The sequence below is a fragment of the Ictidomys tridecemlineatus genome, chromosome 5 (genome assembly GCF_052094955.1).
Source record: "Ictidomys tridecemlineatus isolate mIctTri1 chromosome 5, mIctTri1.hap1, whole genome shotgun sequence".
NCBI lineage: Eukaryota > Metazoa > Chordata > Mammalia > Rodentia > Sciuridae > Ictidomys > Ictidomys tridecemlineatus.
Genome location: NC_135481.1, coordinates 141,912,274 through 141,926,625, shown reverse-complemented (window position 1 = coordinate 141,926,625; position 14,352 = coordinate 141,912,274). Strand labels below are relative to the sequence as shown.

The window sequence follows — 14,352 nt, the reverse complement described above, 5'->3', positions numbered from 1 at the left end:
TCTACTTATTTTAGCAACAGGGTCTACGTTGCAGAAGCTGGACTTGAACTTGCAATTCTCCTGCCTCAGCCTTAATCCCTGGGATTACAGGCATGCACCACCATGCTTCAGCCTTCTATCACTTATAAAGATTTTTATAATAAAAACTCCTGCCTCAGTTTAATGCTTTGCTTTCCCCAAAACTATACCCCTAAAGCCTATTAAGAATGTTAAAAAGCATTGGCATTTCAGACATTCTAGCATCTTTTGAAATACACAGGAAGGAGCTTACTTCTCCGGCATAATAAAGTGCAGCAAGGACCAGAGCTCCTTGAGGGAATTCTGAAGAGGGGTTCCCGTAATCAGGAGCCTATGGTTGGACTTGAAATCAATCAGAGTTTTATATAATAAAGAGTCATCATTCTTCAACCGATGGGCTTCATCCACTCCCAGAAAGGCCCAGTTAATACTGCCCAGCACAGTCTAAAGTAGAAACAAAACACAACGAGCCACCAAGTCAGAAAGGAACCCAAAAGTGCTTTCAAAGTGTTAATCATCTCTGTACAAATACCATCACAAAGGTGTACCTAGACACATTTATTCTTCAGTCTTAATAATAGGACTCTCAGACACATTTATTCTTCACTGATTTAGGCCTCTTCCATTTATTCGCTTAGTTTCCAGATTGGTACCTACTCAAAAGAGTATATCAGCTAAAAAGTAAAGGTGGATCTCTTACAGCAGGTACTATTACTGCATGTCCCCCCTCACAAAAAAAAAAATTGGTATGCTGAGCAAAAATAAAATAAAAACCATGATTTTGCATTTTTTTAATAAAGATTGTTTTCTTGCCTAATTAATTACCTTCCCAATTTTGAAGCACAGAAGTCACCGGATTGAATTTATTTGTACTTACTATTAACATATAAACCTCTCAGTAATATAGACAGGAGATATTTTAAGAGCTTAATTTTTCTCAGACATTTCTAGAAAAATACTTCCAACAATGATATGATGGGAAATACTCAAAATAGCAACCTAAATTCCCCTTCAACTTAAAGGTTCTGCTTTCTATTTATAACCTTAATATTCTTTGAGAAAGTTTTTTTCATTTGGCAGCACAAAAAATAACATGACAAATGGGAGTTTAAAGGCACTAGTATTTGGACAAGTCAAACTAAACAAGATTTAGCTTAAGTATCAATTACACACCTTATCTTTTAAAAGGATCTCATATGTTGTTATAAGTGCATTGAACTTGAGCCTTTTGGTTTGAGAATGAATCCATTCATATTCCCGTATCTATAAGAAAAAATGGCAATTAAGACACAATTTCTGCTTCTACCTTTTTAAATCATACAAGTCATATGACAGATGCAATAGAAACATGTCAAATAAAAAAACAAATCTAATCAGAATTTAGTAAATAGCCAATACATTCTGAATTAAGAAACCAAAGTATAAACAGTAAGAAAATTAAAACATGGATCACTAAGCAGTAAAAACTTTATTGTCAGAATTTAAATAAACTGACTAAGACATATTTGTCAAAGAAAATTCATTTAATTCATCAGCAATAGATAGTTCCCAGATCCCTAAAATTTTTTAAAAGAAAAGCCATTTAGTTATTCTTTGTGTAGGGCAATACTTTAAGAAGTACAACAAATTCTAACTTCTAGCTCTATAAAAATTTAATTTTATCATAAAATAGAGATATGTGTACCCCAAGAAAAAGAAAAGGGAGGCTTACAGGATGAAAATATAATTTATCATGAATAGGAAATAATGTCAATGTAAAGGAATACAAAAACTAACATATCTGCACAGAAGTATGACCATTCAGCAAACACAATGACTAAAGATTAAGTTCCTACAGTTTGTCAAGTTGGAAACCAGCAATCTGGACAATGAGTGCTTGCAGGAGGATCACCACCAAACAGAAAAAAAGATCAAAGAACACTTCACTAACTCATCAATCTTTCAGTTCACTTTCTTTGTTTACCTTCATCCTTAGAAACAGTGTTTAAAGCTGTTTTGCACAACGTTCTTTTTCTCTTTTAATAGTTAACAAATAATTTAACAAAGCTAACAACTACTATATTTTTAGTCCAAATCAACCCAATGAAATCTGCTAGGGTTTATAAGTTAGGCAATTTTAATCAAAGTATTTAATAAATATAAATTTGAAAGCATGACTATGTGATTATAGCACACATCTAAAATGTTTGAGGATTCCTAATGGCTTGCTCTTACTATAAGGGATCTCCCCCAAAACAAGTTTACATACAGTAGTAAAAGACGAAAGTTCTGGGACCAGATCTTCTGTGTCCCATCTCCAATTCTGCCATATTCTAGCTGGTCTAAGAACAAGTCTTCTCTGGGTTAATGTTTCTTGAGTCAGTTGGAAAGACTATCACAAAGGTTACAGGTAATATACATAAAACCCACAAAAGGCCTTGCACATGCTTTTTTAAAAGTTAGCTATTATGAAGGAAAGATCTGCTGGGCAAAAACAAATCTGCCACTGTGTTCTAAATTCATGACACCCAATATCAAATTTGCTAGCAAAATATTCTCATTTCTGCAACCCTAAAATATCCTTTGAATTTACTTCTTCTTTGTAAGTTATATAACCTCACCATTTGAAAAGGTCAGGAAACAAATTCTAAGAACATGACTATTTTCAGGAATGTATCTCTACTCAAACAATATTAACTTTATCTATAACATGTCAACACTATTTTGTAATCTTGTATCTTAAAGGTATAAAAAAGAACAGAGAAGAAAAATAACACTCAAATACAGATAAGTTCTCATTCATGTATTTACTGTTTCACTTCGTTAAACACTAATCATGTTTCAAAGAATATCTGAGCTGCGTTTATTTTTATACACAAAACTCCTAATATTAGGAATATAGCACAGTGTCACAATAATAATTTTCCCTAAGTCCTGACCAATAACTCTACAATGGGTTTAGATCAATGTCCAATATACATTTATAAGACAGATTCTATCCCAACTCTTTTTGTTTACACACCGTATTTCTGCTCATCAGGTCACCTATGTAAACCACTACGTTAATCTCTGGTGCCCAGATTTCAAACTCCCTCTGCCATGAGGTGAGGGTGGATAAAGGGACGACTATAAGAAAGGGTCCATACAGCTGGTGTTGGTGGAACAGGTAGGACAGGAATGATATGGTCTGGATGGTCTTTCCTAGGCCCATTTCATCAGCAAGAATTACACTGTTATTTCTGCAGAAAAGAAAAAAGTAAAAACAAGGCAACCATTAGTTCAAATGATTTATAGTACATTCAAGATGTGAACTACTATGAATGCCTGGTCAGACTACATTCTTTATTTTGCAGTTAGGATTATGAATTATATTACCTTCCTTAAATAATATAATTATTTTCCTGTTAATAGAGAAGGCAGAACTTATACACACATATAAGTTTATGTTTGCATCCCATAAACAGAAAATACAAGCAGACCGGTTATAGCCACTACTGGTGAATCCTACAGTCTGCCACTCACATGTCTTAGCTCAAATTACCCACACTATTCTTCTACATACTACTGGGTTAATAAAACATACACTATTCCCTAATCCAACATGCTGCAAGTGCACAGGTCTTATTTTAAATACACCACAGTCTAAGGAAGGGGTAAGCTGTAGATCAGATTTCTGAACCTCACCTACCCCTACACTAAGTGACTTTATCAAAGAAAGAAATCAGGATTCTCTCTTTTGAACAAGCACCTTTGGAAATTCTAATGCAGGTGTTCCTTAGACCATAGTTTAAGAAATACTGCTCTAAGAAATTGCCTGGATTTTAATAGGGTATTAAAAGGGGGAAAAAAATTGAAGAAACGGCTACAGTTAGGAAAGTATGTTTGGCAAATACAAAGTAGCCCATCTGGCAGGAAATCAGGAATCTATGTATGATAAAAAGGTTGCAAATATTACTAAAAGGTTCTTTACGATAAGGCCACCTATGGTTTGTACATATATATGCTTAACCAATGAACCAGAGAGGATTAAAAGTAATAAACAGGTTCAAGGCAACTTAACTGTGTAGAAAACAAGACATTTAATTGACCAAGAAAAAAAAAATTTAAAGTACACTGTCCTCCGCTACAGAGTAGCTAGTTTTAGAAGGAAAGTACCGATAAGAACAAAGTAGACCACACTGAGACAAAGAATGAAGAAGCATACCTCTGAAATCTCAGATACACCAATTTTCTGTATAGTTTAGACAGAGTATATTCCTTGATTTAATTTCCCTCTCACTTTCCTCACCTTTCCACAATATTGAATAGGAAGCAGGGTTAAGCTTCTCCACTATTTCTTCTTCCTAACAAACTGCCACTGTCAACATACACAGACTAAAGTAGATTTGAACTGATTCACCTGTTTTTCTGAAATCAGACCAAAATATGACATTACTTAAATGTAATACTCCTAGAACCAGGGCCTAACAGCTGCTTGGGTCCTTTGCAGTTGGTTTTTAATTCTTCGGTTTGAAGTTTTTAAAAAGGCTGTCCAAAGACTGTACAAAAAACATTTTGGGACTTTGGACAAAGTACACGACACATTTGCTCCTAAGAGACCTCAACTGAAAAATAAAAATGTTAAACATAAAATTTCTTAAGGCTCCATCTAAGTTTTTACCGATGCTGTAGAAAGATCAGGAAGCACTCTCCTCTGAAAGGAAAATCATTTTCAAGCCATTAGAATGTTTTTATCAGACCCATATTCTCAGACATATGAACTGAAATTCCTTGAGATATCTGATTTTTTTAACTGAATATTAAATATTGTATTAGATTTTACAGAACAAAGTATAGAAAGTGGCTCACTCAGGAAACAGTCACTGTAAAAGTATCTCTATAACTAAAAATCTTCTTTTCAGCACTGAGAAAAAATTTACAAGTATTTATTTTTCAACTGTAGTTTAACTCTGAAATAAGGATTTCTGCCTTAGTATAAAATAATTAAGAATTTCTGAGTTGGCATATAGGGGATGGGATGTACATCAGAATTAAAGATACTTTCACACTGTACATTCCACAAGGACAGAGAAGCCATGTCTGTCTTTGTTCACTGTTAAATTCTTAAGGATTCATGGGTCCCCAGCTCTTAGTAATTAGGGTAGCAATAAAGAAATGAAAAACAGTAAACAAAATGTCAAACATATTTTCAACCTACTTGCACCAGGAATGAGCAAGCCAGTTGAGACCTTCTAGCTGATAATCTCGGAGCTCCAGATTTTCCCCTCCTAAATATGCTGGCTGTTTCTTTAAAGCTACAAATCGTGGTCTTTGCTTCAGGGCCTGAAAAACAAAAATTAACAAGGCCCAGCTCTGAGAAAATTTTCTCCTTGCTCCTAAGTTAAAATGCTAGCCACAAATGTATTCTATACCAAAACACAAAAATTCAAATCTCACCTATGAATCACCACTCCTATACTCCACCACCCCTTTCTTGATACTCTATTTCCCAGAATTCATCCTGAAATAAAATATTTCTTAATGAAATTAGCTTCTTTCCTAAAAGGAGTATGTGAACAACATTAAAGAGTTCTTCAATATGACATCATCTCTACTTTATGGCATTCAGTCTCCTATTTTCCCAGTTATCTTTATGTTATCTTATTCTAAACAGTATAAAACAACAAGAAAGTCTATTATCTAAACGCAGCTAAACATGTAATCCTGTAATCACCATAATAGGATTTGTAAATTCTGAAATGTAGCCCAACTATGGGAATTTAATTCTCTGAAGGAAAAGTTGCCAATTTCACTACCAAAGGTTTTAAGAATAAATAGCATTCTAATAAGGCCAACAAGTCTCTGGTTTGCACAAAATGCAGATTCTGTGGCCAAATCAATGTAGAAAACAATGGATCAAAAGTTATACAAATTTCTAGCCAATTGGTGCATGCCTGTAATCCCAGTGGCTTAGGAGGCTGAGGCAGGAGGATACTACTTTTATTCAAAGCCAGCCTCAGCAACTTAGCGAGGATCTAAGCAACTTGGCAAGACCCTGTCTCTAAATAAAACATAAAAAAGAGCTGGTGATGTAATTCAATGTTTAAATCCCCCTCGGTTCAATCCCTGGTAACAAAAATAAGTAAATAAATAAGTTATACAAATTTCTTTACTTATTACTTTTCAACATTTAACCATGTGTGCTTTTGGTATGGATTTACAGGAGAAATTTATTCAGAAATGCATCACAAAGTTATTTGGCCACAAAAGTCCTCTTTCTAAGGACATTTGCCTATATGTAGAGCCTATTCTGAGAAACATCAAGTGGTGGTGCACACCTATAATCCTACTCAGAAGCTGAGGCAGGAAGATCACAAGGTGAAGACCAGCCTGGGCAATTTATCAAGACCCTGTCTCAAAATAAAAATTTTTAAAAATAAAAAAAAAAAAAAGAGCTGGAATGTAGCTTCAGTGGAACAGGACTCCTGGGTTCAATCCCCAATACCAAAATATAGATAGATGATAGAGAGACATAGATAGATAGATAGATAGATAGATAGATAGATAGATAGATAGATAGATAGATATAAAATCCTAACCAGTTTTTGATAAGGTATCAATGATTTTGGCTCTCCAAAGGGCAGGTACCTGGCAATGAATGGAATCTGACACCTTACTCTCACCCTCCAAACAACATCCATCCACTCCTGCCAAACTCACTCCATGATTCTCACATCCAATCCTTCATGTCACCACTAGGTCCCTTGCCCTCGTGCCAATTCTTCATTCATGGATTTCTATATCTAACTAGCTGGGTCTTTTGGCTCCAGAATCTCCTATATGCTGCCAGTAGGTGAGCTTTCTAAATAAAATAGTACTTTTATTCTGTTGCTCTCCTTAGCCAGTCACCAACACCAACAGAAAAAAGTCAAAATTCCTTTTCTTCAAGATAGTTAAGACACACATACTTTAATCTAAATGTACTCAAATTTATCTCCCTTTCCAACACAGGGGTCTGGTAGTTCCCTATCATGGTGCAAATATCTTTCTCTTGGTACCTTTCATGGGAAAGCAATACCTTAGGTCCCAATAATATATCCATCACAAACGAATATATTCTTCAAGAAAAATAGGCAGTTCAGGCACCATGATTTCCTCTTAAAACTCCTTTAATGAACACTGAAGCTCAGCAAATTCTACCTCTGTACTTCTCTGACCACAGCCTATCTCACACTTACCTGACTTGCAATAACATGCTGACATTCACAGGTAGAAATGTGGTGCTATTTACATGACTCTCAATTTCTCAGAGACAAAGCCTATGTCTGATAACTACATTTATTACTCTAAGAACCCAAGTATATCACTTTTCCAGATGGAATAAATTCCAAAGAAGAGGATTTGTACAGTCAATATAGCATATAAGAAAGGTTATATGTGTTTTAATTTTTTAGTGTCGATAGGTCTTTGTTTATTTTTATGTGGTGCTAAGGATCGAACCCAGTGCCTCACACATGCTAGGCAAGCACTCTACCAATGAGCCACAACCCCAGGTTACATATTTAATTTCTAACTTAAAATTCAGAGACACCCCCTTCCTATCCCCTCTAAGTACCTACATCTTCTAAGTATTACTTACTAAAGCAAACACATTAGGCAACTCATCCTCTGCTTTTTCTATAATTTTTTTTTATGTCACACCTAAATCCTCTTTCAATTCAAAATGGGAATCATCATTTACTCTTGTGATAATATTACCTTTTAGTATCTAGTCATTAAGCCATTATATCAGTACATTTTTCTCCTGAAAAAAAAACAAAACAAAACAACCTCATACCTTGCATTCTCTTGTTGGGATAGTTTTTGAGTTGTTCCTACTATGGAAGCTGTCGATGCAGCTCTGGAATTTCTTTCCAATCAGGGCCTCATCTTCCCAGCTACACTCTGAATAGGGAAGTCCCATCCATTTGCAGAGATACTCAGGTTCATTGGAAGGTGCTGGCTTCCGAGTATGAGCTATTTTATATGTAAACATTGATAAATCAACAACTGTCAATTAAAGGTGGAGAAAAACATTCCTTTTTATGCAGAACAAATGAAACACCATGTGGCAAAACTATACTCTGCAAAACATAAAGTGCTTTTAAATACTGAACAATGTTTATAAATAAGATCTCTTGCTCACCTGGAAAATCTGTTTGACCCAATGTAGATTTACTTGTCTTCACAGCTAAAACAAATGCAAAATAAGAAAAGTTATACTCATACCAAAAGAGAGACAGGTTCTAGGAATAAGAATACATATATACTCTACTATCTCACATCTTAAAAAGTCTTGTTCTTATCTCCTTCTCAAGCTATTGCCTCATTTCTCCCTTAAAATAAAACTGCCCAGGAGTTGTCCATAACTTTTTTCCATCTCTCATTCTCTCTTGAACACACCAAAGCAGACATGCATCTCACCATTTCATGGCTCTTTTTCACATGTGCCATACCTATTACTGAATTTAGGATTAAGTCCCAATCCTCACCATCTTTCACCAACAACATTTACTCCACTGAAGCCATATGTAACCTAGCTTCCTTTATAGCAATCTCTCTCAGCTCTCCTCCTATCACACTGGCTGTCCTTCCTCTCATTTGAATGCTTATTTCAGACTTCTACACAGCAGAATGATCTCAGACTTCCTCCTCTCACCATGTATACTCTATTCCTAACAATCTCATTAAAATCTTTTTTTAAATTTAGGCTTTAAAATACTACTTATAGCTGAGCACAGTGGCTCACGCCTATAATCCCAGCAACTTGCGACACAGAAGCAGGAGTTTCACAGGTTCAAACCCAGGCTCAGCAACTTAGCAAGGCCCTAAGCAACTTAGAAAGACCTGGTCTCAAAATAAAAAAATAAAAATGGCTGGGAATGTGGCTCAGTGATTAAGTGGCCCTGGGTTCAATCTCTAAAAAAAAAAAAAAAAACTACCTATATACTGATAAAATGCCCAAATTTAAATCTTTGACCTAAACTAAAAGAGCTACATCCCAGGCTTATACATACTCCTGCCTTCAAAATACTCTCCTCTTAGATGATTAAAAAGTATATCAAACTTTATATCAAGCTCTTTATTTCTGCTCCAAAAATGAATTCTTCCTTTGATCTTTACATTCAAGCCAAAGAACTTGACATCTCCTTGATACCCCTTTCACTTCCATACCCAAATCAATGAGCAAATTTTATTAGCTTTTCCTTCAAGATAACCCTAAGTATGTGTCTACTCTCAAGAAGTAAAACTAGAGAATGCAATTTTTAATATACATTATGCTAAAAGTAAAAGCCATTATTCTTTGAGTTCAAACTCAGCTAAAGTAAGTTTCTATGTATTTACCTATTACTCTCTCTACTATCTGATATTGTTTATTCAACTCTGAAGCCAGCTCCTGTTGGCAATTGAAATATTCCACATCTTCAGGAGAAACTTTTCCTAACCTGGACAGAAGACAGAAATAGCACATACCAATTAGACTTAGGGGATCTATGCACATGTATCACACCAAAAATCCAGATTAGAAAAGCTAACAAGTTACTTCTATCTGTCCCTTTGGTAATCTTTACTAGTAATTAGGCATGAGATTTTTTTTAAAACACCTTCACATCATTTCTGAAAATTATATAAAACTACTATTAGTTTTAAGTGTTTCATAACCCAGAGAGTTCTAGAATATTAGACATGATGTCTAAGCCACGACAGTCTAACCACAGTCAGCTAAGTGTTGTAAAGAATAGGCTCTGAACTCAGGTGCCAAAATTCAAGTACTGGGTCCACTTGTGGAGTTGCTTTGTACCTCATCCTTCCTGTCTAGAATGCAGGGTTACTTTATAAATAATCTCATACCTTTCTTGTGAAGATGAAAGACATAATGTATGAACAATGCTTAATGTGCTGCTATCACTAACATTAAAGACTGAGTAGCCACATGCAAAAATATATAGTATTTTGGGGTCACAATTTTATAAAACAGAACTACAGTTAGCTCTGTATTCACATGATGAAGGCAAGAGTGAGATCCTAAATAGCTGTGTTCTCAGTACATTATTTAAAAATCTTCCTTTCTCTCAGGCTGCAAATATCTATTTAATCCATGGTAAGAAACATACCATTGTTTGATTTCATCTTCTTTCTTCTTGAAATTCTCTAGTTTTTTTAGGCCTTTCACTTTCTGTTGCTGTAAAGATTCTTCACTCTCCCATGTACTGTGGATATAAGACCAACCCTTCCACTTGATGAGGTACTGAATTTCACCTTCATCCTTTTCAGTGTCAAAGTCACCACTAGGATCTCCATTAGCTTCAATAGCATATACAGTAGTAGAAGCTCCAGTGGCTGCAAAAGGATTCAGTTAAATTTTTAAAAGTATAGCTCAGTGGTAGCATGTACAAGGCCCTGGGTCTGATTCCCAGCACCTCAGAAAGCAAAAGAGAGCATAAAATCAGACACTAAAAAGCTTCCTAAGTTAGCAACTGTCTAATCTCTAAAAAGGAACCACCAAAATACTTGATCTTCAAATAAGCATAACTTACAACACAGAGTGGAACTGACCAATAATTTCAAATATTTTTTTATTTTTTATTTTTTTTAAAGAGAGACTGAGAGAGGAGAGAGAGAGAGAGAGAATGAGAGAATTTTTAATATTTATTTTTTTTTAGTTCTCGGCGGACACAACATCTTTGTTGGTATGTGGTGCTGAGGATCGAACCCGGGCCGCATGCATGCCAGGCGAGCCCGCTACCGCTTGAGCCACATCCCCAGCCCCTTCAAATATTTTCAAAATGCTAACCCAGGGCTGCTGATGTAGCCCAGTGGCAGAGTGCTTCCTAGCATCCACCAAACCCTGGGTTTAAGTTATAGTACCGAAAAAACAAAATCAAAACAAAAAGAGCTAACCTGGCTTTTGTGCATTAAAACATATTCTAGTCAGGTAAGAGAACACACACCTGTAATTAATTCCAGCTACTTGGGGACTGAAAAGGGAAGATGACAAGTTTAAGCTTAAGTCTATGCAACTTAACCAGAATCTGTCTCAAAATACAATTTTTAAAAAGGACTACAAGTATAGCTCAGTGGCAGACTTTTTAGCTGGCATGCACAAGATCCTGGGTTCAATCCCCAGAATAAAAAAAAAAAAAGGTATTCCAAAGTTTGCCAGTGAAATAAATCAAACATCCAAATGTAATAAAAGGTTTTTTTTTGGAGGGGGGAGTCCAATAATTCAAACTAAACAAAAAATACCTATTGCCAGGAATAAGAACAGAAAATCAAAATCCTCTCCTGCTTTCCCACCCTCCCAAATCTTTCCATTAATTCTCCTATTTCTCTACTTCAAGTACAGCCAGAATAAGGGACCAAAAACAAAAAGATTAAAAAGTTATGAGGTATCTCAAATAGATATTTTTAAAACATTTTTGCTATTATTCAAACATATATTTGATTAGTTTGATATTTTTACAGATTCAAGAACAATTAACTAAATAGATTTGCTAAAGGATAATAGGCGATATCTTAAAAAAAAAAAAAGCAGTATCTCTACTATATCACTGCTTCTTATCTTTACTAGCTTAATTTAAAATATCAAAGACATATAGGATGCATTCCTTTGTCCTCAGCTTGAAAAATTATTAGTTCAACAGACTTCCACATCTCACAACAGTTGCCTGAAATTTATCACATCCAGGTTAAAATATATAAAATCTGGGCCTTACTAAGCAGATTTCAAAATACTTTGCTTTCCAAAGATACATACCTCCTTTCTTTCCCAATCTTGAATCTAAGACCTTTTCAATAGTTTCACTATTATCTTGCTGTTCATCAACTCCTTCCCCAGTCATTTCAATGAGATCATCTGAATCAGTCTCAAAGTCATCATCTTCTTTATAACTGCATGAAAAAAAAATACTGAATAATTGAGAAAATTATAGTTTAAGGATTAAACACCTCCATATACAATATCACCAGAAAAAGGAACCATATTCCTTTGATTCCAACATACTATTTTACAGATTTCCCATTCATTGGACTCAATGCAAGTATCAATTCATGATCACTGATTAACTGCAAGAAGGCTAACCCACGTTTCAAATGAAAACAGTGTACCTATACTAATTTATGTAACAAAATTACAATAATACAAAACTACAAGGACATGCCTTTTTTCTTTTTTTAATGAGATTATTATCACATAAATGAAAAAACTATCCAAAGAAAATGCATAATGAAAGAAAAAAACTGTTATTAAATCATTGGATAAAAAGGGACAGGGGATATAGTTCATTTTGGTACAGTGCTTGCCTTGCCTGCACAAGGTCCTGTGTTCAAGCCCCAGCACCACAAAAAAAAAAAAAAAAAAAAAATCCACTGGATAAAAAGGAAGTAACATTTAAATTTAAATGCTTTAACCAGAAAAACTGCTAAGCTATACACAGGCATATGCAAAGCTGAGTCTTTGTTTATAATTATTAATTGGATATACTGGACAAATAATTAGTATTTTTAGATCTCTAGGAAGACTATAAAAAAATCTGCATATGTTCTAAAAATTAAATGTCTTTCAAACTCTACAAAGTAAAATATTAATGTTTGAATCTATTTCACTTTCTATGACTAAGTTAAATTAAAATTTTGGTTTTATCAACATATAAACCAAACCTCAGAATAATTTGCATCATTTAAAAGAGAAATAAAAGGAATGGGGATACAGCTCAGTGACAGAGTCCTTGCCTAGCATGAATGAAGCCCTGGGTTCAATCCCTAGAACTGCCACACACACACACCCCACCCCTCACCCCGCTAAAAAAGAGTAATGTTATAAAATGCTGACAGTGCCACTAAGGACATTAACTTGAAGTAGTTTAAAATGATCTACTGTTGTTCTTTCTCATTCCTCTTGGTTTAATTATCACTATTCCTTTTCCAAGAAAACTAAACGGATTTCTAAAAACAACATAGATCTATCAAATGCAAAATCTTAGACTATAAAAACCAAGATCTAGCCAATTACACCAATGGGGCACAACTTACCTAACATTCTTAGCAGCTCTTCTACGAGTCTGCCTTTTGGGAGCTTCATCATCTTCGTCATCATCATCGGAAGAATCTTGCTTTTTTTTCTTTCCACGCTGAGCCTTAGGTTGCTTTTTAACCCGAGGTTTGGGAACTGTCCTAAAATGAGAAGGAAAAACAATGGCAAAGCTTTTATTCTAACATGGGAAATCTACTTCAAATCTAAATAATGATATTTCCCAGAACAATGGTACATATAATTAAGCCACTTGGCAAATGTTAAAAATATATTCCTGGGCTGGGGTGTAGCTCAATGGTAGAGTGCTCATCTAGCACATATGCAAGAAGCCCTGGGTACGATCCCCAGTGTGACCAAAAAAAAAAAAAAAAGCATATTCTTGAATCCCAAACCCTGAGATTCTAATTTACATGAAAGGGATTCTAATGCTGATAATCCTAAATCATTTATGGGAGATAATGGTTCTCAACTGTTCATCAGTATCACCTAACAAAAATAAATATGTAGCACGTTGCTTATGGTATATTTTGGGTAGGCAATCTGGAAATATCCATCAAATTTTAAAATGCAACAATTTTACTTATAACAATATATTTCACAGATGTATACTTGGGAAGACATAGACATTCACAGTAGCAGCACTTGCAATTATAAAGTATTAGAAAAATTCTAATAAATGTTCATCATCTGGTAACTGAGTATTATGCAATCACAAAAAAAGAAAAAGGCAGTTTCCTGGGTACTAATATGAAAAGATATCCAAGAAACATGCATAACAAGATGCATAGAACACTCTTGGTCTGTGTAAAAGTGAGTAAAGGACAAGAAAAAATTACACGATTTTAAATCTTTTTGTTTGTTTTATTTTGTTTAATTTATATATGTGGTGTTGAAGATTGAAACCGGTGCCTAACAGGTGCTGGGCAAGTGCTCTACCCCTGAGCTTCAACCCCCACATAATCTCTTCATGTGCACAGACTATAAAATGATTGTACCCTGCCATAGTTCTAGTACAACAGAGCAAGGCCCCCTCTCCTGAGTCCCATGTACAGCCATGACTGAATGTCACAGTCTAAGATCATGAAAGGAAAAGTAAAAGAAGAAGAAAAAAGGAGAAGTAAACTCACAATAACAATTATCTGTTTCTTATACTAGCCCTAAAAACCTAGAAGAGAGACTCAGGAGGCTGAGGCAGGAGTTCAAAGCCAACCTAAGCATCTAAGCAAGACCATAAGCAACTTAGTGAGATCCTGTCTCAAAATAAAATGAATAAAAGATCTAGGGATGTGACTTAGTGGTTGGAT

At 34.9% G+C, this 14,352-nt stretch overlaps 1 protein-coding gene across 5 annotated transcripts in view; it reads right to left on the bottom strand.

Annotated features, from left to right (window-relative positions):
- Positions 1-14,352, bottom strand: part of Chd2 (chromodomain helicase DNA binding protein 2) — a 127,065-nt gene that overhangs the window by 73,231 nt on the left and 39,482 nt on the right. For all 5 annotated transcript variants that reach the window (XM_005320109.4, XM_040274486.2, XM_078051220.1 and 2 more), the window contains 10 exons: positions 13,048-13,188; positions 11,774-11,907; positions 10,131-10,356; positions 9,361-9,461; positions 8,162-8,206; positions 7,814-7,992; positions 5,195-5,319; positions 3,020-3,236; positions 1,192-1,281; positions 272-462 (listed from right to left, as the gene is read on the bottom strand). In XM_005320109.4, coding sequence (XP_005320166.1) covers positions 272-462; positions 1,192-1,281; positions 3,020-3,236; positions 5,195-5,319; positions 7,814-7,992; positions 8,162-8,206; positions 9,361-9,461; positions 10,131-10,356; positions 11,774-11,907; positions 13,048-13,188 — 1,449 coding nt within the window. The remainder of the gene's footprint in view (positions 1-271; positions 463-1,191; positions 1,282-3,019; positions 3,237-5,194; positions 5,320-7,813; positions 7,993-8,161; positions 8,207-9,360; positions 9,462-10,130; positions 10,357-11,773; positions 11,908-13,047; positions 13,189-14,352) is intronic.